The sequence below is a fragment of the Coregonus lavaretus genome, assembly GCF_964263955.1.
Source record: "Coregonus lavaretus genome assembly, chromosome: 14".
Taxonomy (NCBI): Eukaryota; Metazoa; Chordata; class Actinopteri; order Salmoniformes; family Salmonidae; genus Coregonus; species Coregonus lavaretus.
This window is the reverse complement of record NC_140001.1, coordinates 49805274-49831441: the sequence shown is the minus strand read 5'-3', so window position 1 is coordinate 49831441 and position 26168 is coordinate 49805274. Positions and strand designations below refer to the sequence as shown.

The 26168-nt window shown below is 44.5% G+C and overlaps 1 protein-coding gene across 1 annotated transcript in view; it reads right to left on the bottom strand.

Annotated features, from left to right (window-relative positions):
• rasgrf2b (Ras protein-specific guanine nucleotide-releasing factor 2b) overlaps positions 1-26168 on the bottom strand; it is a gene marked incomplete at both ends in the record, with an annotated part of 136601 nt that overhangs the window by 50842 nt on the left and 59591 nt on the right. The window contains 8 exons of the mRNA XM_084176605.1: positions 19314-19834; positions 22471-22719; positions 23652-23734; positions 24173-24312; positions 24749-24815; positions 25051-25211; positions 25695-25813; positions 25968-26077. Of these exons, the coding sequence (XP_084032731.1) occupies positions 19314-19834; positions 22471-22719; positions 23652-23734; positions 24173-24312; positions 24749-24815; positions 25051-25211; positions 25695-25813; positions 25968-26077 (1450 nt within the window). The remainder of the gene's footprint in view (positions 1-19313; positions 19835-22470; positions 22720-23651; positions 23735-24172; positions 24313-24748; positions 24816-25050; positions 25212-25694; positions 25814-25967; positions 26078-26168) is intronic.

Genomic DNA, 26168 nt, shown 5'->3' with positions numbered 1-26168 from the left:
TAATGGGATTAAGGTCTGGGGAGTTTCCTGGCCATGGACCCAAAATGTCGATGTTTTGTTCCCCAAGCCACTTAGTTATCACTTTTGCCTTATGGCAAGGAGCTCCATCATGCTGGAAAAGGCAATGGTCGTCACCAAACTGTTATTGGATGGTTGTAAGAAGTTGCTCTCGGAGGATGTGTTGGTACCATTCTTTATTCATGACTGTGTTCTTAGGCAAAAAGGTGAGTGAGCCCACTCCCTTGGCTGATAAGCAACCACACACATGAATGGTCTCAGGATGCTTTACTGTTGGCATGACACAGGAATGATGGTAGCGCTAACCTTGTCTTCTCCGGGCAAGGTGTTTTCCGGATGCCCCAAACAATCGGAAAGGGGATTCATCAGAGAAAATGACTTTACCCCAGTCCTCAGCAGTCCAATCCCTGTACCTTTTGCAGAATATCAGTCTGTCCCTGATGTTTTTCCTGGAGAGAAGTGGCTTCTTTGCTGCCCTTCTTGACACCAGGCCATCCTCCAAAAGTATTTGCCTCACTGTGCGTGCAGATGCACTCACACCTGCCTGCTGCCATTCCTGAGCAAGCTCTGCACTGGTGGTGCCCCGATCCCGCAGCTGAATCAACTTTAGGAGACGGTCCTGGCGCTTGCTGGACTGGTCCTCTGTAGCTCAGCTGGTAGAGCACGGCGCTTGTAACGCCAAGGTAGTGGGTTCGATCCCCGGGACCACCCATAAAAATTTTTTTAAATGTATGCACGCATGACTGTAGGTCGCTTTGGATAAAAGCGTCTGCTAAATGGCATATTATTATTATTATTATTTATTGGGCACCCTGATGCCTTCTTCACAACAATTCAACCTCTCTCCTTGAAGTTCTTGATGATCCGATAAATGGTTGATTTAGGTGCAATCTTACTAGCGGCAATATCCTTGCCTGTGAAGCCCTTTTTGTGCAAATCAATGATGAAGGCACGTGCTTCCTTGCAGGTAACCATGGTTAACAGAGGAAGAACAAGGATTTCAAGCACCACTCTCCTTTTAAAGCTTCTAGTCTGTTATTCTAACTCAATCAGCATGACTGAGTGATCTACAGCCTTGTCCTCGTCAACACTCTCACCTGTGTTAACGAGAGAATCACTGACATGATGGCACCTGGTTGTTTTGTGGCAGGGCTGAAATTCAGTGGAAATGTTTTTTGGGGATTAAGTTCATTTTCATGGCAAAGAGTGACTTTGCAATGAATTGCAATTCATCTGATCACTCTTCATAACATTCTGGAGTATATGCAAATTGCCATCATAAAAACTGAGGCAGCAGACTTTGTGAAAATTCTCAAAACTTTTGACCACGACTGTAGACAGTAAAAAGTACAGGACGTAAAATCAACCCCTGCGGGACACCTTTTGTAATATCAAAGAAACCTGACTTAACACCATCAGAAGAAACACATTGTGTCCTGTCTATCAGGTAATTTTCAAACCAAATGCAGGCTGCCTGACTCAGACTTTTAACGAATAGAAAATGAATGGTCAACAGTGCGAAAGCTTTCGACAGGTCTATGAAAAGGAAAGCACAATGCTTCCTGTTGTCCATGCTATTTACAATGTCATTTATCACCAAAGAAGCAGCAGATATAGTGCTATGACCTGGCCTTGAAACCAGACTGAAGGACTCTTTAGAATACATTTTGAAGCTAGAAGATATCTTAGCTGAGTGTTGATTAAATATTCAAAAAATTTCGCTAGGCAAGAGAGTTTTCGAGATCGGGCGATAATTATTCATGTCAGAGGGGTCGCCACCTTTGTGGAGAAGGAGCACATTGGCAATAATATGTGTCAATGCTTCCACAATTAGGGGAGCAGAAAACTGCAGCAAGAAAAGATCAAGCATCATCTTCCATCATGCCAACTAGAGGCTGGGAGAGGGAAGAGCAGTCAAGTGACTGACCAGGGTCAATTAAACCACCATTTATTTCAAATAAAAGGCCTGCAGAGATAAAATGTTGATTAACAATAGAACCGCCAAGAAGGTCAATCTGACCGTTTCAATTTTGTAATTTCAATAAAAACCTTGAACCCACCCGTCCCTGACTTAAAAAAATATATTTGTATTTTATACTCTAGCAGTATGTTGAGATAAATATCATAAAAGACAAAAACTTGTTGAACATTTCACCTCAAAGCGCCAAGACGGTCAAAATGACCGTATGCATATATAACCGTAAAATAGCCGGGTCTCGAGGAGTATCAATAGCCTTATAAATCCATTTAACTAGAAAAGCCTGGCCTCGTTGGACCCCCCTTCATACCAATGTCATTTGGTTGTGTTTATGAAGGTGTTAGGTAACATTAGAATATGAAATGTAAAATATTTGAAAGATAACATTTTCATTAGTTAATGTTACTGTGGGCAATGTTTATAACGACAAAACAAATAATAATAAAAAAACTACAATGAAGAAAATATCTGAGATCTCAGTAGCCTAAACATCAGTATCCGTCAAGTGTGCTTGTGAATAGTGAAAATCAGCACAAAGGCAGTATAATGAATATAAGTGTCATATGACAGCGGTCAAAAATTGTCTATTATTGTCAGTTATTGGACACATTGTTATCCCTTGTCCTACCATTCCAAAAATGACATGCCCTCCTAAAATGCTCTCTGACATTCTAGTGTTAATATACACAATCACAAATAAATCCATTAATATTTTGTTTTAGGAAGGTTATAAAAAACATGATACATGATTTATTTCAAAAGAACAAAATAGCATGTTTTGAGTTGTATTTATCTGTGCTTAGTAGCCAAGGCTATGGCTGTGCCATGCCAATGACTGCCCTACCACAGTCAACACACATATATTTTACAGTAAGAATATAATGGAATATAACAGACAAAAATAGAAAGGATATTTTTACCAAATGGCTATTGCTGATCACCAGTAGCCTACTCACATTAGGAACTCATATGGAGCCATGGTTATTCTAGTAAAAAGTTATATTTTGAAACCGAGACCATCTGCGAATTGTTTGGCAAAAATAGGTTCATTAGAAACCTTGGAATCTGCTCTTTCTGATAGGGTATAGCAATTAAAACGTCTGGCCTGCATGGACCTCTGTGGGATGATATGGAAGAAGTGCTATTTGGTAAGCTCAGTTCCCTTCGTTGTCAATGCACTTCCCTTCGTTGTCAAAGCACCCTGCACTGAAAATCAGTCTCTTTATTCTCTATTTGACAATTGATAATATTGTCACCCATCAGACTATTGACAATTTAATATTGTCTTTAAGCCACATCTATTATTATTATACAGTGAGGGAAAAAAAGTATTTGATCCCCTGCTGATTTTGTACGTTTGCCCACTGACAAAGAAATGATCAGTCTATATTTTTAATGGTAGGTTTATTTGAACAGTGAGAGACAGAATAAAAACAACAAAATCCAGAAAAACGCATGTCAAAAATTTTATAAAATGATTTGCATTTTAATGAGGGAAATACGTATTTGACCCCCTCTCAATCAGAAAGATTTCTGGCTCTGAGGTGTCTTTTATACAGGTAACGAGCTGAGATTATGAGCACACTCTTAAAGGGAGTGCTCCTAATCTCAGTTTGTTACCTGTATAAAAGACACCTGTCCACTGAAGCAATCAATCAATCAGATGCCAAACTCTCCACCATGGCCAAGACCAAAGAGCTCTCCAAGGATGTCAGGGACAAGATTGTAGACCTACATATGGCTGGAATGGACTACAAGACCATCGCCAAGCAGCTTGGTGAGAAGGTGACAACAGTTGGTGCGATTGTTTGCAAATGGAAGAAACACAAAATAACTGTCATTCTCCCTCGGCCTGGGGCTCCATGCAAGATCTCACCTCGTGGAGTTGCAATGATCATAAGAACATTGAGGAATCAGCACAGAACTACACGGGAGGATCTTGTCAATGATCTCAAGGCAGCTGGGACCATAGTCACCAAGAAAACAATTGGTAACACACTACGCCGTGAAGGACTGAAATCCTGCAGCGCCCGCAAGGTCCCCCTGCTCAAGAAAGCACATAAACAGGGCCGTCTGAAGTTTGCCAATGTACATCTGAATGAGTCAGAGGAGAACTGGGTGAAAGTGTTGTGGTTAGATGAGACCAAAATGGAGCTCTTTGGCATCAACTCAACTCGCCGTGTTTGGAGGAGGAATGCTGCCTATGACCCCAAAAACACCATCCCCACCGTCAAACATGGTGGTGGAAACATTATGCTTTGGGGGTGTTTTTCTGCTAAGGGGACATGACAACTTCACCGCATCAAAGGGACGATGGACGGGGCTATGCACCGTCAAATCTTGGGTGAGAACCTCCTTCCCTCAGCCAGGGCATTGAAAATGTGTCGTGGATGGGTGTTCCAGCATGACAATGACCCAAAACACACGGCCAAGGCAACAAAGGACTGGCTCAAGAAGAAGCACATTAAGGTCCTGGAGTGGCCTAGCCAGTCTCCAGACCTTAATCCCATAGAACATCTGTGGAGGGAGCTGAATGTTCGAGTTGCCAAATGTCAGCCTCGAAACCTTAATGACTTGGAGAAGATCTGCAAAGAGGAGTGGAACAAAATCTCACCCAATATTTGACAGTACATGGCCCCATCCATCGTCCCTTTGATGCGGTGAAGTTGTCCTGTCCCCTTAGCAGAAAAACACCCCCAAAGCATAATGTTTTCACCTCCATGTTTGACGGTGGGGATGGTGTTTTTGGGGTCATAGGCAGCATTCCTCCTCCTCCAAACACGGCGAGTTGAGTTGATGCCAAAGAGCTCCATTTTGGTCTCATCTGACCACAACACTTTCACCCAGTTCTCCTCTGACTCATTCAGATGTTCATTGGCAAACTTCAGACAGCCCTGTATATGTGCTTTCTTGAGCAGGGGGACCTTGCGGGCGCTGCAGGATTTCAGTCCTTTACGGCGTAGTGTGTTACATTTACATGTATATTTTAGTCTTTTAGCAGACCAGTTTGTTTTCTTGGTGACTATGGTCCCAGCTGCCTTGAGATCTTTGACAAGATCCTCCCGTGTAGTTCTGGGCTGATTCCTCAGCGTTCTCATGATCATTGCAACTCCACGAGGTGAGAGCTTGCATGGAGCCCCAGGCCGAGGGAGAATGACAGTTATTTTGTGTTTCTTCCATTTGCGAATAATCGCAAACAACTGTTGTCACCATGACATAAGTATTTGATACATCTGAAAAGCAGCACTTAATATTTGGTACAGAAACCTTTGTTTGTAATTACAGAGATCATACGCCTCCTGTAGGTCTTGACCAGGTTTGCACACACTGCAGCAGGGATTTTGGCCCACTCCTCCATACAGACCTTCTCCAGATCCTTCAGGTTTCGGGGCTGTCGCTGGGCAATACGGACTTTAAGCTCCCTCCTAAGATTTTCTATTGGGTTCAGGTCTGGAGACTGGCTAGGCCACTCCAGGACCTTGAGATGCTTCTTACGGAGCCACTCCTTAGTTGCCCTGGCTGTGTGTTTCGGGTCGTTGTCATGCTGGAAGACCCATCCACGACCCATCTTCAATGCTCTTACTGAGGGAAGGAGGTTGTTGGCCAAGATCTCGTGATACATGGCCCCATCCATCCTCCCCTCAATACGGTGCAGTCGTCCTGTCCCCTTTGCAGAAAAGCATCCCCAAAGAATGATGTTTCCACCTCCATGCTTCACGGGTTGGGATGGTGTTCTTGGGGTTGTACTCATCCTTCTTCTTCCTCCAAACACGGCGAGTGGAGTTTAGACCAAAAAGCTATGTTTTTGTCTCATCAGACCACATGACCTTCTCCCATTCCTCCTCTGGATCATCCAGATGGTCATTGTCAAACTTCAGACGGGCCTGGACATGCGCTGGCTTGAGCAGGGGGACCTTGCGTGCGCTGCAGGATTTTAATCCATGACGGCGTAGTGTGTTACTAATGGTTTTCTTTGAGACTGTGGTCCCAGCTCTCTTCAGGTCATTGACCAGGTCCTGCCGTGTAGTTCTGGGCTGATCCCTCACCTTCCTCATGATCATTGATGCCCCACGAGGTGAGATCTTGCATGGAGCCCCAGACCGAGGGTGATTGACCGTCATATTGAATTTATTCCATTTTCTAATAATTGCGCCAACAGTTGTTGCCTTCTCACCAAGCTGCTTGCCTATTGTCCTGTAGCCCATCCCAGCCTTGTGCAGGTCTACAATTGTATCCCTGATGTCCTTACACAGCTCTCTGGTCTTGGCCATTGTGGAGAGGTTGGAGTCTGTTTGATTGAGTGTGTGGACAGGTGTCTTTTATACAGGTAACGAGTTCAAACAGGTGCAGTTAATACAGGTAATGAGTGGAGAACAGGAGGGCTTCTTAAAGAAAAACTAAGAGGTCTGTGAGAGCCGGAATTCTTACTGGTTGGTAGGTGATCAAATACTTATGTCATGCAAGAAAATGCAAATTAATTACTTAAAAATCATACAATGTGATTTTCTGGATTTTTGTTTCAGATTCTGTCTCTCACAGTTGAAGTGTACCTATGATGAAAATGACAGACCTCTACATGGTTTGTAAGTAGGAAAACCTGCAAAATCGGCAGTGTATCAAATACTTGTTCTCCCCACTGTAATAAATGCATTCATTTAGCAATTTATTATTAATTATGGAATATTTACACAATTTAAATATCAACGGTCAGAATGACCGTCATGGCCATTCTAGTAGTTATGAAATTCCGGGTCACCGAGTGTTAAAAGCTTCACTTATCAAATTTTTCTCAGTAAAGATGCTAGACCTTGACACAACTTGCTTAGGCAGGGAGGAAGATGAAGATACATTTCCACACTTCAGTGCATTAACTCTTTTCCAAAATTTAGACGGATCACCAGCAGAGTCTGAGATAGCACTTAGAAAGTAGCATGATTTAGCTTTCTTAATTGAGGATGTGTATCTATTTCTCAATTGGCTGAAAAGCTGCCAATCAGCTACAGAGTCAGTTTTTCTAGCCTTGGTCCTGATTTCTCATCATAACAAGATCTGAAAGTTCTATAGAGAACCAAGGATTTGTTATTTTTTTTACTCTAAGGCATTTAAATGGAGCATGCTTGTCTGCCAAAGGGATAAAAATAGATTAGAACAATTCTAGAGCTAATTCAGGCATGCAGGTCACATAGAAATGTGATTTTATAGATCTTTCTTTCTCATTGAAAGCACGTATAAGAAGCGGTAGATCTGTTCTATGTGAGCTATTTCTATGCTTCCCGTTCTTAAGTTTAGTTTTTGCGTCTTTTACTCGGTTATCTAAAATATATTTCACAGCAGTTTAGATGGTACAATGATTCTCTACACAATGACTGCTTGTTTTGTCACATAAACTGAAATTAGGCGAACTATTCGAATTTTACTAACCAGGAATTGTCAGAGTGATTTCTGCATAGTACATCTGTGGTCAGTTCATCCAGTGCTATTATTTACAAATGTAAATACCATGAATATGGATACCACCAATGTTTTCAAATCTCTTTGTCACGGATTCAGCCGAGGCTGCCCCTCCTCCTTGCTCGGGCAGGCTTCGGCATTCGTCGTCACCGGAGTACTAGCTGCTACCGATCCATGTATTTATGTTCGACTTGTTTTGTCTTTATTGGTCACACCTGTTTTCCATTATGTAGTTATGTTTCCCCTATTTAACCCTCTGTCTCACACTGTGCGTTGTGTGTGTTTGTTCATGTTTCGGCTGTCGTTAGTGTGCGGATTTGTTCCCTCCCTGCATGGAGGTTGTTGTTCTTTCTTTTACATTTACATTTACATTTTAGTCATTTAGCAGACGCTCTTATCCAGAGCGACTTACAGTTAGTGAATACATATTTTTTTTTATACTGGCCCCCGTGGGAATCGAACCCACAACCCTGGCGTTGCAAACGCCATGCTCTATCAACTGAGCTACATCCCTGCCGGCCATTCCCTCCCCTACCCTGGATGACGCTGGGCCAATTGTGCGCCGCCCATGAGTCTCCCGGTCGCGGCCGGCTGCGACAGAGCCTGGATTCGAACCAGGATCTCTAGTGGCACAGTTAGCACTGCGATGCAGTGCTTTAGACCACTGCGCCACTCAGGAGTACGACCTTCGAGTTTTACCTTCGAGTAAACTACGCCTTCTGATTAGCTCTGTGTCCTTCGCCTGACTTCGCCTACCGCATTACACTGACGCCTTGACACTCTTAGAGGGCTGTTACACATAAATATGTGAAGTTTAATTTCAAATATGGTTGCATGACCAAAGCCCTGGTATTCTGGTTCTCACTGAGATTTGGCTAAGTGATGTGCTAGACACCTTGCTTAAGCTGATTTGCTTGATCCTTTCTTGCTGCAGCTTTCTGCTACCCTGATTGTGGAATCATTGACCATTTTTTAACCTGCCAATTATCTTGGGTGATATCCCCAGTGTTTGGAAGGCGGCCCATGTGCTCCCTCTCCACAAAGGTTTGATCAATTTTCAGTTTAGATCTTTCCTAGAAATGTATTCCAAGTTTTCATCAATCTGGTTTCAGGCCAGGCCATAGCACCTTCTCTTCTGTATCCTTGGTTTTAAATTATGTGTTAAATTGCATGGTTTTAATGATGTGCTGCCCTCTTCATTGACCTGTCAAAAGCTTTTGACACTGTTGACCACTCTTTATAAATTCAAAGATTGTCTTCAGAAGTGCCTAGATCTGGCGTCATGTAATTGGTTTAAAGATTACATGACAAAAAGGACACAAAGTGAATTTTTTGATGGTGTTAAGTCAGGGATCCTTAATATTACGAAAGGTGTCCCACAGGGGTCGATTTTAGGTCCAGTACTTTTTACTGTCTATATAAACAATAATTGTCTATCTGCAAATTGTTTTATATTCACTATTGCGTATGCTGTTGCCCCCACGGTTGACCCGGCTCTTTCGGAGCTATAATCTACCTTTATTGCTTTGCAGAAAGCCTTTGTTGAACTGAAATTGGTACTTAATGTAGATAAAAACTTTTTGAAATGTATCTGATGATTTATGCATATGTACAGTACATTGGATGGTGCCCACAACCCCACTTATAAATATCTGGGCATCTGGATTGAAGAATAGCTATCTTTTACAAAGCATATTGATGAGTTAGTTAAGAAGTTGAGAATAAAAATGGGCTTCATGCCTCTACGCTAAATAACAGAAAGCAGATAATTCAGTCAACATTCCTGCTGGTTCTAGACTATGGCGATACAATCTACACTGAGTGTACAAAACATTAGGAGCACCTTCATAATATTGAGTTGCACCCCATTTGTCCATCAGAACTGCCTCAATTAATCTGGGCATGTACTACAAGATGTCGAAAGCATTCCACAGGGATGCTGGCCTATGTTGACTCCAATGCTTCCCACAGTTGTGTCAAGTTGGCTGGATGTCCTTTGGGTGGTGGACCATTCTTGATATACATGGGAAACTGTTGAGCATGAAAAACCCAGCAGCGTTTCAGCTTCTTGACACACTCAAACCTATGTGCCTGAAACCTACTACCATAACCCATTCAAAGTGTCACACCCTGGCTCTGGGGACTCTATATGTTGAGCCAGGGTGTGTAGATTCTATGTGTTTATGTTCTGTGTGGGAGTTCTAGTTGTTGTATTTCTATGTTGGCCAGAGTGGCTCCCAATCAGAGGCAACGAGTGGAGCAGGAACGGCCTGTTCCTGCTCCACGCACCAAGCCTACGGTGCGCGTCGCTAGGCACACCTGGATGTTTGTTCCTTACGCTGTCCGCTCCACGCTCCTGGAGTGGGCCCACTCCTCCAGGCTTGCCTGCCACCCGGACTCCCGTCGGACCCTGGCCTTTGTGCGGCAACGCTTTTGGTGGTCTACCATGATTCCTGATGTCTTCGCGTTCATCGCCCCCTGCACGGTCTGTGCACAGAACAAGACTCCTCGGCAAGCTCCGGCTGGTCTCCTCCAACCTCTGCCTGTTCTTCACCGTCCCTGGTCTCACATAGCCCTGGACTTTGTCACGGGTCTTCCCCCATCTGATGGCAACACCACCATCCTAACAGTTGTGGACCGATTTTCAAAAGCCACCTACTTCATTCCTCTCCCCAAGCTACCCTCCGCCTAAGAGACGGCCCAGCTCATGGTGCAGCACTTCCAGTGGACATGGTCTCCGATCGGGGCCCTCAGTTCTCGTCCCAGTTCTGGAAGGCGTTCCGCACACTCATTGGGTAGTCAACCAGCCTGTCCTCCGGTTTCCACTCTCAGTCCAATGGCCAGTCGGAGCGAGCCAACCAAGACCTGGAGACGACTCTCCACTGCCTGGTCTCCGCCAACCCTACCACCTGGAGCCAGCAACTAGTGTGGGTCAAATACGCCCGCAACACCCTTCCCTGCTCTGCCACGTGTCTTTCGCCCTTTAAGTGTTCCCTGGGTTAATAGCCCCCGCTCTTCCCGGAGCAAGAGGAAGAGGTCGGCATACCCTCTGCCCAGATGTTTGTCCACCGCTATCGTCGTACCTGGAGGAGAGCCCAGTCGGCTCTTCTCAAGACCACCTCCAGGTATCGACGACAAGCGGACCGCCACCGGACCCCAGCTACCCGGTATCGTCTCGGCCAGAAGGTATGGCTGTCCACCCGAGATCTGCCCCTCCGGGTGGAGTCCCGCAAACTTTCCTCCCGGTTTATTGGTACAAGATCATTAGCCCCTCTGCTGTTAATCTTCTATTGCCCCGTACCCTCCTTATACATCCCACTTTTCATGTGTCTAGGATTAAACCCATGTCTCACAACCCTTTGTCTCCTGTTACCTGTGTTCTCTGTTTGTCTGTTGCCAGTTCGTTTTGTTTTGTCAAGCCTACCAGTGTTTTTCCCCTTGCTCCTGTCTTTCTCAAGTTCCTGTTTTCTAGTTTTCCCGGTTTTGACCATTCTGCCTGCCCTGACCCTGAGCCTGCCTGACATTCTGTACCTTGTCACACCACCCTGGATTATTGACCTCTGCGTGGCCTGACCCTAAATAAAAACGTGCTTGGTGATAACGCAATCATATTGGTGTTAAAAAGAAAAAGAAAAATAACACCTTTGGTAGGTTAGCAATTATATTGCACATTTGTGGAATCATATATTGTACATCTTACCATAGAAGAAAGTGCTTAATCTCATCATAACTTCTCAATTAAGAAACATGCCGTTCTGTTCCTTTTGGACTCTGATCTGGATTACTGACCTCTGCCTGCCCTTGACCTGTCTTTTGCCTGACCCCTGTTTTTGTAATAAACTTTTGTTACTCCGACGCTGTCTGCATCTGGGTCTTCTCCTGAAACGTGATAGTAAACTTCTGGAAAAAATGGTGTTTGACCAGATACTAAGGGTTAGTAACAGGCTGATTGGTCAGCTATTTTAGCCAGTAAAGGGGGCTTTACTGTTCTTGGGTAGCATAATTACTTTTGCTTCCCTCCAGGCCTGAGGGCACACACTTTCTAGTAGGCTTAAATTGAAAATATGGCAAATAGGAGTGGCAATATCGTCCGCTATTATCCTCAGTAATTTTCCATTCAGATTGTCAGACCCCGGTGGATTGTCATTGTTGATAAACAACAATAACTTTGTCACCTCTTCCCCAGTCATTTTACGGAACTCAAAAGTTCAATGCTTGTCTTTCATAATTTGTCAGTATTTGTTGCTGGCATGTAATGCCTAAGTTTGCTTATCTTGCCAATGAAAAAGTAATTAAAGTAGTTGGCAATATTAGTGGGTTTTGTGATGAATGAGCCATCTGATTCAATGAATGATGGAGCCGAGTTTGCCTTTTTCCCCAAAATGTAAATGAAGGTGCTCCAAAGCTTTTTACTATCATTCTTTATATCATTTATTTTTGTTTCATTGTATTGTTAATTTTTTATGTTTATTTAGTTTGACATGATTTCTTAATTCACAGTATGTTTGCCAATCGATGGTGTCACGTCTCCCTCCGAAGCTGCCTCATCTCCTTGTTCGGACAGGTTTTGGCGTTCGTCGTCACCGGCCTTCTAGCCACTGCCGCTCCTCTTTTCATCATTCCATTTGTTTTGTCTTGTTTTTCACACACACCTGGTATATATCCACTCATCAGTCTCTGTATAATTATTCCCTCTGTTCCCCCCATGTCTTTGTGTGTTATTGTTCCACGTGGAGGTGTTGCTAGCTCGTGTTGAGCTGTATGTTACTTTTATTGCCGGGATATGCACCCGTGTGTTTTGTTTTCCCAGTACGCATTTAAGTCGCACTGTATTTGGTTTACGCATTGCTGTGGACTGCTGTATTGGCCAAATAACACTATTCTTTGATTCACACCTCCTGCGCCTGGCTCCGTCCTACTCATCGTGTTACAGAATAACACTCCCAAACAGCATGGAGTCAGCAGGAGCAGGGAATATGCCTGGAGTCATTAAGCGGGTCCGGGAGCATTCCACCATGTTAGCCAGCTTGGGCGAAGCAATGGATCGGGTTCTCCAGGCCGTCCAGCTGAGCGACCGGATCCAGCCACCCACACACCAGCAACCAGGGGTATTCACCTGTCTCTACCGAGGGAATTCGACGGGACAGCTGCCCGCTGCCAGGGTTTCCTCATGCAGCAGGACCTCTACTTCAACACCATCAGCCCTGCTCCATCGGATCGGGAGAAGGTGTCCGCCCTCGTCTCCTGCCTCTCGGGGAAAGCCCTGGAGTGGGCCAACGTGGTCTGGAGTGACGGGGAAGACGCGTTGGACAGCTACAGAGAGTTAACTCGCCTCTTCCGTGCAGTTTGATCATCCCCCCGAAGAGAGGCGGGCGAGCATCTGTTCCATCTGAGGCAGGGGACGAGGACCGCGCAAAACTTTGCCCTGGAGTTTAGAACACTAGCAGCTGGGACCGGGTGGAATGAGCAGTCCCTCATCAACCATTCCCGATGCAGCCTGTGTGAGGACGCCCGAAGGGTGCTAGCCTGCCGGGATACCACTCTGACCTTCAACCAACTGGTGGGCAAGGCCGTCCGGTTGGACAACCTGCTGGCTTCGAGAGGACGTCCTGGAAGGGGCCTGCCCGTTTCACCCCCCCTCACCCCGGCTCACGTTCCAATGGAGCTGGGTGGTGCAGCGTTCCGGGAGAACGGAGGACGACAGATCCAGTGTCACTCTTGTGGCAGAAGAGGACATTCTGCTGCACAATGTCATCAGAGTTCTTCTGGTTCTGTAGGCGGCAGGCAGGGCACTCTCGCGTCACCCCAGGTAGCACAAACCCACACTCGTTCAGAGCCCTCTGCTGTGCATTTAACCATCCACGTCAACTTGCCTGATTACACGGTAGTTCCCTAGTGTAAGGCGCTGGTAGATTCAAGCGCAGCTGGGAACTTTATGGACAGGTATTTAGCTCTTAGTCTACGTATTACATTGGTTCCCCTGTCTATTCCATTGCCCGTCAAAGCACTTGACAATCGACCATTAGGGTCAGGTTTTGTTAGGGAGGTTACTGCACCAGTCACTATGATTACGCAGGAGACCCATAATGAGCAAATCAAGTTTTATATTATTGAGTCCCTTGATTTCCTTGTTGTGTTGGGCCTTCCCTGGCTACCACTACACGGCCCCACCTTTTCATGGCCGCAGAGGGCTATGACGGGGTGGTCGCGAGAGTGTCAGGGTAGGTGTCTAGCTGTTTCCGTTGGTGCGACCACCGTGCGCATTCCCTCTGAATACCTCGATTTTGGCGCACTCCTTTCCAAAAATGCAGGCGACCAAATTACCACCCCATCGCTCGGGGGATTGCGCGATAAACCTCCGGTTAGATGCTGTGCCGCCCAGGATTCATGTATATTCCATGTTGCAGGCTGAAATGGAGGCTATGGAAACATACATCTCCGAGTCCCTGCATCAGGGGTTCATACGTCCCTCCACTTCACCTGCCTCCTCGAGTTTCTTTTTCATGAAGAAGAAAGACGGGGGTCTGCGCCCTTGCATTGATTACCGTGCACTTAATAAAATTACAATTTGCTATAGTTATCCTCTACCCCTCATTTCCTCTGTGATCGAATCAATGCATGGGGCGAGCTTCTTCACGAAATTAGATCTCAGGAGTGCGTACAACCTGGTGCGTGTCCGGGAAGGGGATGAATGGAAGACAGCATTTAGCACCACCACGGGGCATTGTGAATACCTGGTGATGCCGTACGGGTTGATGAATGCTCCATCAGTCTTCCAGTCCTTTGTGAACGAGGTGTTTCGGGACATGCTTGGTCGCGGTGTGGTGGTCTACATCGATGACATCCTGGTGTATTCCGCTACGCACGCCTAGCATGTGTCCTTGGTTCGCAGAGTGCTTGGGCGACTGTTGGAGCATGACCTGTATGCCAAGGCAGAAAAATGTCTGTTCTTCCAACAATCCGTCTCCTTCCTCGGATACCACATCACCACCTCAGTTGTGGAGATGGAGGGAGACCGCATTTCAGCCGTGCGTAATTGGCCGACTCCAACCACGGTTAAGGAGGTGCAGCGCTTCATTGGCTTTGCCAATTACTATCAGAGGTTTATCCAGGGCTTTGGCAAGGTCGCAGCCCCCATCACCTCTCTGTGGAAGCATGGGCCGTCCCGGCTCCGCTGGTCTGCTGAGGCTGACAGGGTTTTCAGTAACCTGAGGGCTCTGTTCACCTCAGCCCCGGTATTGGTCCATCCCAATCCATCATTGCCGTTCATAGTGGAGGTGGACGCGTCCGAGGTAGTGGTAGGCGCTGTCCTATCCCAACGCTCGGGCACGCCACCCAAGCTCCGCCCCTGTGCCTTCTTCTCTAAGAGCAGAACTATGACGTTGGTGATCGGAAGATGTTGTCAGAGCCCTGACAGCGTGGAGACACTGGCTCGCGGGGGCTAAACACCCTTTCCTCGTCTGGACTGACCACCGTAACCTGGAGTACATCCGGTCAGAGGGTCAAAGATCATACCCCCAAGACATGCTAACCTCTCACCATTACCAACAACAGGGTATATCTTGGGGGTATGATCTTTATCAACCAAAACAAACTGCAAAAGACTCCAAAAAGATTGTAGAGTTACAAGCTTGATGTAGTCATTGTGTGCTAGGAATATGGGACCAAATGTGACTGTCAGTGTGAACCGGAGTGACTTGACACAATGCTGGCCAAACAAGATGTAGCTACAAACAAAACAGAGTTAAAAGGTTCCAGTCTGCCGTGAAGTGTTCCTCAATGTATATGGGTAAGAGTCTAGCTACATTTTCGGATATAAGTTTCTAATTTAGTGAGGAAGTCATTTTTATTGCAAGTTAAAGCGTACTTTTAGTTAGCTAGAAAACATTAGCTTGCTGGCTCGCTAGCTAATGTTATGTGTATGATCTGTGTAGTAATATTATTTGAATCAGAAACCATTTGCATTGCTAGTTATAGCCTAATGTTAGCTAGCTAACATTGAACCTAGTTTGTTAGCTTTAGCTACCTGCATATTCATATTACAGCTATGACTATGTTTGTATTGGTAGTAGTATGAGTTGGGATTATGCCAGTTCATTGTTTAGCTAGCTAGCTACCTAGCTAGCTACATGTCTAAACAAAAGACTCCACTTCGGCCGGATTATAACATGACCCATCAAGTTAGCCAGGTGTGTCTGGGGGTGATTACGGCCATCTATTGTATTTCATGAACATGTGTATATGTCTAGGTCTAGACAATAGTGACCTATCCACTTAGCTAGATGTGGCTGGGGGGAGGGTTATAGCATTTCCTTCACATGACATCATCTAATTGATAAAATATTTATAAAATATTTTCATCTGGACACTTTCTGTTTTTGATATTGCTACTATCAAGTAACCATTTCACTGTACAATTTACACCTTCTGTATCCTGTGCATGTGACAAATAAATGTAGATTTTATTTGAGCGTGTGTTTACCACATGGCCTCACGTGAATTCTTAAAGAGATGGGTGGGGTTAAGGCTTAAGAGGGTGTGAAAGATGCTGAATGTGTATAGACAAAGAAGAGCTCTCCAGTAGGTGTACCTAAACATTCAAGGGCCATTTTCTCAAAAGTGGGGTTACAAGTTTATTAACTTTCAAAGCAGAATTACTTCCCCATTGTTCCTCAACTGCAGTGTATGATATTCCAGTCTACACTTTTATCCAATGTAAAAAACACAATTTCAAATTGTGCTACATAAGACCGAATCGAGGCGGTCGGTCACAAATACTAAACATTTGACTACTTCATTTATAAGAATCTTTAGGGCTGTCAATAATTTTGACCCCTACCCTTTTCAGATTTATTAATGTATTACTTGTTAAACAAAATCTCTTCCTCTGCAATTGTATTAGTATAAAATAATATAATTTCAACAACAAAAATAGCATAAAATAGAGCTTAGTATTTTAATTATTTATTTTATACAGTCATTATTGTTAATATTTATGAAGGGTATCAATAATTTTCGGACCCCACTGCTTCTGTTTTACCATTTAGAAATTGTATTTATTTAACCAGGTTAGTCTCGTTGCGATAAAAATATTTCTTTTTCAAGAGAGAAAGAAAAGCACTTTATGTATCTAGTCCACCCATGTGATGAAGTCTTAAGAATTTCGACAAATTCACTTATAGTGTATCAAAGTAGTCAAAAGTGTAGTATTTGGTCCCATATTCCTCGTATGCAATGACTCTACAAACTCGTTGGATGCATTTGCAGTTTGTTTTGGGTTATGTTTAGCCCAATAGTAACTGAATCTCAAATATCTAAAATGCTGGAGTATAGAGCCAAATTAAGACATTTTAGCTTCACTGTCCAAACACACATGTAGGGGAGTAAATACATGTATTTATTTTAAGAACTCAGCCAGGGTGTCAACTCACTGTTGAGAGTTAGAATAGTAGAATACAAAAGGCGGTTTAATTAATTAAAAATGAAAAGCTGAAATGTCTTGAGTCAACAAGTATTCAACCCCTTTATTATGGCAAGCCTAAATAAGTTCAGGAGTAAAACAAGTCATATAATGTTTAACAAGTGATTAACAAGTCACATAATATGTTGCATGGACTCTGTGTACAATAATAGTGTTTATCATGATTTTTGAATGACTGCCTCATCTCTGCACCCCACACATACAATTATCTGTAAGGTCCCTCAGTCGAGCAGTGAATTTCAAATACAGATTCCACCACAAAGACCAGGGAGGTTTTCCAATGCCTCGCAAAGAAGAGCACCTATTGGTAGATGGGTAAAAAAAAAAGCAGACATTGAATATCCCTTTGGGCATGGTGAAGTTATTAATTACACTTTGGATGGTGTATCAATACACCCAGTCACTACCAAGATACAGGCGTCCTTCCTAACTCAGTTGCCGGAGAGGAAGCAAACCACTCAGGAATTTCACCATGAGGCCAATGGTGACTTTAAAACAGTAACATCATGTTTTGGGTATGCTTGTAATCATTAAGGACTGGGTTCAGTCTGCTTTCCACCAGACACTGGGAGATGAATTCACCTTTCAGCAGAACAATAACCTAAAACACAAGGCCAAATCTACACTGGAGTTTCTTACCAAGAAGACAGTGAATGTTCCTGAGTGGGCGAGTTAGTTTTCACTTAAATCTACTTGAAAGTCTATGGCAAACATGGTTGTCTAGCGATGATCAACAAATAATTTGACAGAGCTTGAAGAATTTTGAAAAGAATAATGGGCAAATGTTGCACAATCCAAGTGTGGAAAGCTCTTAGAGACCTACACAGAAAAACACAGCTTTAATCGCTGCCAAAGGTGCTTGAAGTATTGACTCAGGGGTGTAATACTTATGTAAAATAGATATTTCTGTATTTCATTTTCAATACATTTGCAAAAATGGGGGGTTAGGGAAAATAACATCTATTTAATCCATTTTGAATTCAGGCTGCAACACAACAAAATGTGGAATAAGTCAAGGGGTATGAATACTTTCTGAAGGCACTGTATGTCAGTCACTGACAGTCACTCAATTAGCCCATTTACATTTCTTTGTGGGGGATTGCTAGGTAAGGTAGTCTAGCAAGCTATCTAAACCTTGTAGTAATCATGGCCAAATTACCGAATGGGCACACGCCCAGGGGCCCTAACCTGATTTTGTTAAACACTCTCACTCAGATATCATATGAAAATGGCATAAGTCATGTCAAATCTGTAGAATTGCAGAAGATTTGCTTTGTGTGTGTGTATTTGTGTGTGTTTGTGCGGGAGGGCCTGCCTGTGTGCATTCGTGAGTGTGTGTGTCTGTGTGTAGGTTCGTGCCTGTCTGTGTAGCACTTGGTTGACATAGAGCTATAATCAAAATGTCCACCCCCATCCTTTATCTCTGAATCCAAAGTCAAACATTGGTATTAGTGTGGCGTACTCACACTGCAACACACATAGACACTGTAGAAGGAACAGGAACACTAATTTCAGTTTGAACTCAACAGAGGTCAAAATCTACTTTATCAGTTTTAAGGGAAGGTGAAACGCATAATTACAGCGTAGTAAACGTTTACATTTTAGTCATTTAGCAGATGCTCTTATCCAGAGCGACTTACAGTTAGTGAGTGCATACATTTTCATACTTGCCCCCCGTGGGAAACGAACCCACAACCCTGGCGTTGCAAGCGCCATGCTCTACCAACTGAGCTACATGGGACAACTTCTAAAAACAACTGCTAGTAACAACCACAGTTGTTGTAAAAAAATCAATTCATTCATCCATTCACACTCTAGTCTGCTTGTACTGTATGCATGAGTCCATTGGAGCAGGCTGAGAATGAACAGTGTTTCACCAAGTGAGTCTCTCTTATATGGACATATGCCCTGGTATGACACAGAGATAGAAAGAGAGACAGAGAAACAGAGAGCGAGAGAGAGAGAAGGCAACTGTCAAATAAGCCATTAGTAGGAACACCAGCAGGCTGTCCTTTCTCTTCCTCCCTTATCTCTCTCTATCTCTCTCTCTCTTTCAAGCATCTGTTTTGTTAGCAGTCACATTGGCGTGCGTTTCATTCAATTAACCCCTGGGCCACAGGTGGTTCTCTATCACTGACCCTCCGTTCTGGGGCTGAAACAGCCAGGGGGAAAGGTCATAAAACACTCACTCTCTCACTCTCACTCTCTCTCTCGTTCTCTCAGACAGACAGACATACGGATTGACAGACAGCCAGACCACACTCCCTAGCAGGTTGACTGCTGTAGTCTACACTTGTAAATAACCTGACTAAATGCCTGTAATGCTAAGGGAATCCAGTTAGTGTGTGCATCTGTGCTGCATGTGTGTGTTTAGATAGCCCTTACCTCTGCGGATGCTGCGTCTCAGTTTTCCACAGAAGGCGTCAACACGAGGCAGCTCCTGCCCTTCTGTAGTGGGGGAGGGACTCTGTTCGGGGTAGGACAAGGGGAGAAAGGGGGGGAGGGGGGCCTGATCTTGGGGGGTCTTGTTGCCGCCTGGAGGGGGCGAGGAGGAGGTGGGAGGGGGAGAAGTGGTAGTGGGGGTTTGGGGGGTAGAGTTTTGGGGGGTGGAGGGGTGAGAGGTAGGGGTGTGGAATGTCAGGGTTTGGGTTGAGGTTGGACTACTGACAGCGGACTGAGAGAAGGAGGAGGGGATAGAGTTGATGTTAGTAAGGTCCAGCCCCCCCACCCTAGCACTGATGGGGGAATGCAGAGAGAGTTTGCGTGTGCGGACAGGAGAGGAGGTGCGGGAGGAGATGGAGAGAGGAGGAGGACCGGAGAACTTGCGGCAGAGACGGGGGGACTTGTCATTGGTGTGATCACCACTTCGGTTGTTCTGATTGGTGGCAAAGAACAATTCCAAAGACCTGAGAGAGAGAGAGAGAGAGAGAGAGAGAGAGAGAGAGAGAGAGAGAGAGAGAGAGAGAGAGAGAGAGAGAGAGAGAGAGAGAGAGAGAGAGAGAGAGAGAGAGAGAGAGAGAGAGAGAGAGAGAGAGAGAGAGAGTTGACATTTGCATTGAGTCATTGTGAGGAAAGCATACATCAATACATTGACTGTTTTGAGACAGGAGATGCTATTATCATCATGCCAGGGTGAACAGAACCATCAGAACTACAGATAGATCTATAACTCAGCCTGGGTGGAAAATGGGAAAATAGGTTACATGAAAGACCATGCAAAGAGGTTGAAGAAATGAGTGAGAGTAGTGCTGAGCGATTAGAGCTTTTTGAAGTCGGTTTCGGTTCGATTATTAAAAATAATCAAGATTGTCGATTTTTGAAACATGAAATGCACTATGCATTTTGTGGGTTGAATGCTGTAACAACACAGAATAAAAAATACAAAAAAAGTCCCATAATGACAGTGACTGCTCATGACTGCTTATCACTTATTAACCATCCGTTATTCACATTACTTTACTTTAATAAAATATTTCAGTTGTGTATATTACATTTGTTTTATTTGATGTCTTTTATTTCATTCCAAGTCATCTCATCTCTATAGAGCTGCTACCTATGCTGTCTGACAAAATCATTATTTTAGTAGTTCTTTAAAGTAAATAAGGCATACTTACTTTTAAGACTGCTGAATACCAATACCTCAAGAAGCAACTGCTCTCTATGTATCCCCTCTTGATCGCATATTCTTCTGTCTCTTATGTAGCAGGCGCAAAAGAAACACAGACCGGACAAGCAGGCGCACAATGGATTATTGTTATTGTAGTTAATTATCACGTTTTCTTCACTAAACTATGTAGAACATTGGCCTGTTGGAAACTACAACTCCCTGCTACATCGCACAGTTCGGGCATGATCTGATTTACCTCTAGAGAAACTGCAGCGAAATGTACACATTGAGCTCACAGAAAAAAATGAACAAAGTGGAATCAAAATAATTGAACCAACGTCAGTCAATAAGTTGTTTAAAAACCAAAAGACAACCAACATTTCTGTTAATCGCTCAGCACTAAGTGACAGAGAGAGAACGAGAGAGAGAGAGAGAGGGTTAGCAAGACAAGAGGAGGGAGTGAGAAAGAGCCCAGTGGTCTTTTACAGACGGAAGATGCTAGAGGGAGGGAGAAAGAGAACTAAGGACAGAGATGTTGAGCGAAGGACACGGACAGGGTCTTCTCTAAAAGGTGCAGTGAAAAGATGCTAAAGTGAGGAAAGATGAGAAAGAGCGAGAGAGAGGGGAGAAGAGGAGAGAACACAAGTGAGAGGCAAAGAGAGAGGTACTTGGACGGGTCCAGGGACAAAAAGAGAAAGAGCAAGGGTTAAAGCAGAGGGGGGGAGAGAGAGGCAGGTTGTGTTACTTGGACTGATCCAGGGCTATCTTCCTGATCTTCAGGCTGTAGTCAGGACAGATGGACGTGATGGACAGGCGGTCAAATGAGTGGTACTGTACCCTGTGGAGGGGGGATGGAGAGGAAAGGGGTATAACGGATGGAGGGGTGAGAGAAGGGGATGGGCGAGGGGTGATGGGGTGAGGATGAGAGGAGGGGATGGAGGGGTGAGAAGAGGGTATGGGTGAGGGGTGATCGGGTGAGGATAGGAGGGGATGAAGGGGTGAGAAGAGGGGATGGGTGAGGGGGGATGAAGGTAATGGGGTGTGGATGGGAAAGGTGGAGGATAGAGGAGTGAAGGTGTGGACAACATCTACATTTATTTATATATAATTGACAATGATCACAGGACCAAATCCTTTTCATGTTGAAAACTGTACGTGTGAATGCTGTCATTATTCTCTAGGGTGAAGTTTCCCCCTAGGTCAGTTTAGGCTGCTGAGGGGAGGAAGGCTCATAATAATGGCTGTAACGGCGCAAATGGAATGGAATCAAACATATGGAAACCATGTGTTTGATGTATTTGATATCATTCCACTGATTCCGCTCCAGCCATTACCACGAGATCCGTCCTCCCCAATTAAGGTGCCAACAACCTCCTGTGCCCTAGGTACAGATCTAGGATCAGCTTCCCCTCCCCCAATTCTAACCTTAACCATTATTGGGGAAAATACAAAACTGACAAAAGATCAGTGTCTAGGAGCAACTTCACACTACAACCTGTTATATACTGTAGGTGTGTGTGTTTGTGGGTTTCTGCTGTTCTTTCTGGTCTATGTTCTCTGGTAATGAGGTCATACAGGAGTTAGCCTGGAGTTAGCCCACACACACCTGCTCTGGACACATGAAAAGGATAGGAAAAGATGCACAGCTTTTCCAGTTGAAAGGGTCATTAGGTCAGGGCAGGAAAATGCATACACACACACAAAACACCGTCTGACATATAAGTCTTTGCCAAATGATTTTTTTTTCAAGCATCTGTTTTGCTAGCAGTCACAAAACACCAATAAAACTGGCTAGAGAGAATAACAGGAGGAATAATGAGGTGAGAGTTTAGAGAAAACTCAACCCTCTGTAACATGAAAATGTGTGTATGTGTGTTCGCGTCTGTGCACGCTTGTCCGTGAATGTGTGCATGTTTTCTCTCTCTTGTGTATTACCTGACAGGTATAGAGGTGAAAGGTTTCTTGTAGATGTCAGCCAGTTTATCCATGACCACGGCAGCGGTAGTGAAGATGCGGTAGGTGTGGAGGAAGGTGTTGAGGAAGTCGATGGAGAGGAAGCGCAAGTCCGTCAGCCTTTCCAGCAGCCGCTCCACGCTGGCGTAGCGAATCTGGGGGACCTTGCAGGAGTTGAGCGTCTTGCTGAAGCAAATGTCAACATCATCTTTATGGAGGCGCATATCAGATCTGATGGACACACACACACACACACACACAAGCAAGCACTGGTGATCTAATCAGTGGGTTGCTAGGATTACTCACACAGAAGTTTTAAGCATGGATAAACACTTAAAGATGCTGTAAGTCATGTCAGAAGCTAGCAGATTAATTACTTACCGACAACAGCTGCAAATTCCAATACAACTACATCACATTTTGAAATTCACTTTCCTTGCTTTGTCTAACAACACTATAAATCAATCAATCAAAGGAATTTTGTGGGTCAGAATGCAGTATTTATTTTGTTTCATAGCACAAACGTTTGCTAGCATGTTTTTCACACTGGCTTTAGCCACAGAGGGGGCAGGCCGGCCCTGGCAAGTGCAGGGGGGTTGCCTAGCCACACACCCCTCGGATGGAGTCAACATCTGCATTGCGCGACAAATTCCCATGATTTGTGAATCTGTTCAGACCCAACAGCTAGCGCGACAGATAAAATGGCTTTGAAAAAATAAGATTTCAGCTAATAGGGAGAAGCATCTAATAAAATAACCACATTATGGAATTCACTAATCATAAACTATTTACATATAATATAACTTTCGGTACATTTGTGGACAAAATTCTTACTTAGCCTTTAAATGTCCAAAGAAAATAGCCAAGAAATCTGCATAAAAAAATAAATAAACAACACCACCAACTAAGGAGGTTCAGTCAAAAAAGCAGTGGCTTTTACAATAGCTGTGTTAAATACGGCAGTGTTCCTCACTCCTGGGCCTGGAGGAGGTGCAGGCTTTTGTTTCAGCCCAGCACTAACAAACCTGATCAACTATTCATTAATAGTGTGAGTGGTATATTCAGGTATGTTAGTTCTGGGCTGGAACTAAGCCATACACACTGGAGAAAAAGCATGTATGACAGACACACACATGTGTTAAAGTGTATGTGGGGGCGCTTACTTGATCATGTGAGGCACGGTGACTTTGGAGTTCTCCTCGAATACGCTAGTCATCAAACCATTACAGCGGATATTATCGATACACTAGAGAGAGAGGGAAAGGGAGAGTGAGGAGGGGGAGAGTGAGGAGGGGGAGAGTGTCAGTGCAGGTAAGTGCAGCGAAAGATCAATCTAAGCCTCATAATCTGATATAAAAGCAACATTCTAACTAACATGTATCAAAACCCTAAAGAAAAATCTATATTATTATTAAAGCTTTTCCTTTTACCTAATCTTTTTTTAGAATCAAGCAAAGCCTCAGATGAGGTGCAGTGTGTGTGTGTGTATGTAGGGGGGCACACTGGGTTAAAGGGGAGGAGCCAAGCACAACCCAGAGTTTGACCCCTGGGGAACCAACCACCCTGTTTACTCACTGCTAAGCCTCATGGGAAACCCAGAGGGAAACACTGTGCTGTTTGTGGACTTTTTGTTATTCGGTTTTTATTCCAAGAAAAAAAGAAAGAGAGAGAGAGAGTTAGTTACCTGGCTGATGTCGCTGGTCCAGGCAGCTTTCTCCTGTCGTGAGGGAGCCAACAAGACTACAGTGAAGGAGGGAGAGTCAGATGGCTCGATGATCAGCTTAAAGTCCAACTGACCGAATACCTGACCACCACTGGACTTCGCTAGAGAGAGGGAAGGGGAGAGGGAGAAAGAAAATTAGAAGGATGGGTCACCTATGGTGACAATGTATTTTGGTGTGACACGAGATAAAGATGATACATGAATAAGGTAAAAGCTGGTCCACTTCATTTACCCCTGTAGTGTGTGTGTGTGTGTGTGGGTGTTTGTGTCACTCAAAGGTCCTTCCCTGGAAGTCTGTGAGCTATAAGAGCCCTCTGTGAGGTTAATGGGTGAATGATGTCATAGGATCAGCATGAGTGGCATTTAAAGGGAAGGCTGTTAGCTGTTTTTTGAAAGGATGTGAGGGTCGGCCAGAGCTTTATTTGTGGACACTTATCTTTTGACACTAATTAACCTGTATGGAGACTTAATGAGCCTGTCTGAGTCACTGCATAAATCTAAAGGACTAGGGTGGGTTAACACACACACTTTACTCACAGTCGTCGTCGCTGGTCTCTGTTTCTTCTATGAGGGTACATTCTATCAGAGACAGGACTCCACCTTGCTGCAGAGAGAGGTCCGAGGTCATTGACTGTTTGTGTGGTTTGTTGTGTGCTTAAAATATGACTCGGTCTCGATTCTCCACTAGGTTCTCTTACACATATTCTCTCATGGATTTAACAATGGTGGAAACTCACTCCACCAATATGATTTTAAATCCAATCCAATACAGTGCACACTTCTGGAAAAGGGTGTGGAATTAAAGCCAGTAAATATGAGCATGTGTGTGTGTGGCTCACCTTGAGCAGGTGCAGCTTGCCTCCTGAGCTGCGTGTGCAGATAAGAAAGTGTTTTGTAAACAGGAAGCACTGTCTCTCTCCTTCCTTCTTCAGAGACAGAGAGCCCAGACGCACCTTACTGAGCTTCCCCCTCTCCACCGACGGCAGCTGAATCAGAGAACCTGGCGGGGGAGGGCAACGGGGGAGAGAGGGAGGAGGGAGAGGGAGTAAGAGAAGGTGTTGAGAGAGAGGAAGAGTGGGGAGAGGTGTGGAGAGAGAGATGGGAGGTGAGTGAGAGAAAAATAGAAATAAAAAAGCCTTGTCCAAGCCAGAACTGCCCATCTCCTGTTTCTGTAGCGTGAGACAGCTTGATGTACAAAAACACACCCTGGACAGGACGCTAGTTTATCACAGGGCCTTACCCACAATCAATCTCCTTAATGCTGAATGCCAAGCAGAAAGGTATCAAGTCCCATTTTTAGAGTCTTTGGTATGACTCGACCAGGGATTGAACCCCAACCTTCCAATCACCGGGAGGACAGTCTAACCACAAGGCCACTGAGTTGGACATGAAAAATACTGTTACATAAACAATGGTTTGTGGCATGAGTGTGTAAGTGAATTCTTATGTGTGTGTGCATATACGTGTGTATGTGCACACTAACCCTGTCTGACGAAGGTCTGACTGGTGTCCAGTAGTATATCACAGCCCTCTACAATCATCCTCTCGATGGCCAGGTTCTTACGGATGTTCTCTGTATCACTCACCTCATCATGCATCACCCTAAGGACACACACACACACACACACAAACATGATATACTACATGAAATGTCTAAGAGGTGATAATTCATACGTGTATGTTTTGAGGTATTCTTACTCATACACCCACAAATAAACACACACACACACACACACAAACACACAAACACACAAACCGTGATAGCTCCTCTAGTTTGGACTTGGCGAACTCCAAACTCTTGCGCTCCACATGTTCGTGCGGAGTGTGCGCCAGCAACTCATGCAGGGTGATGATGTAACGAGGAATCTGAGAGAAACATATAGAGGAAGAAAAGAAGAGAGAGGGTGATTGGGAGAGGGGTGAGGTATTTCATTGGGACTTTCTTATGGCTTGAACG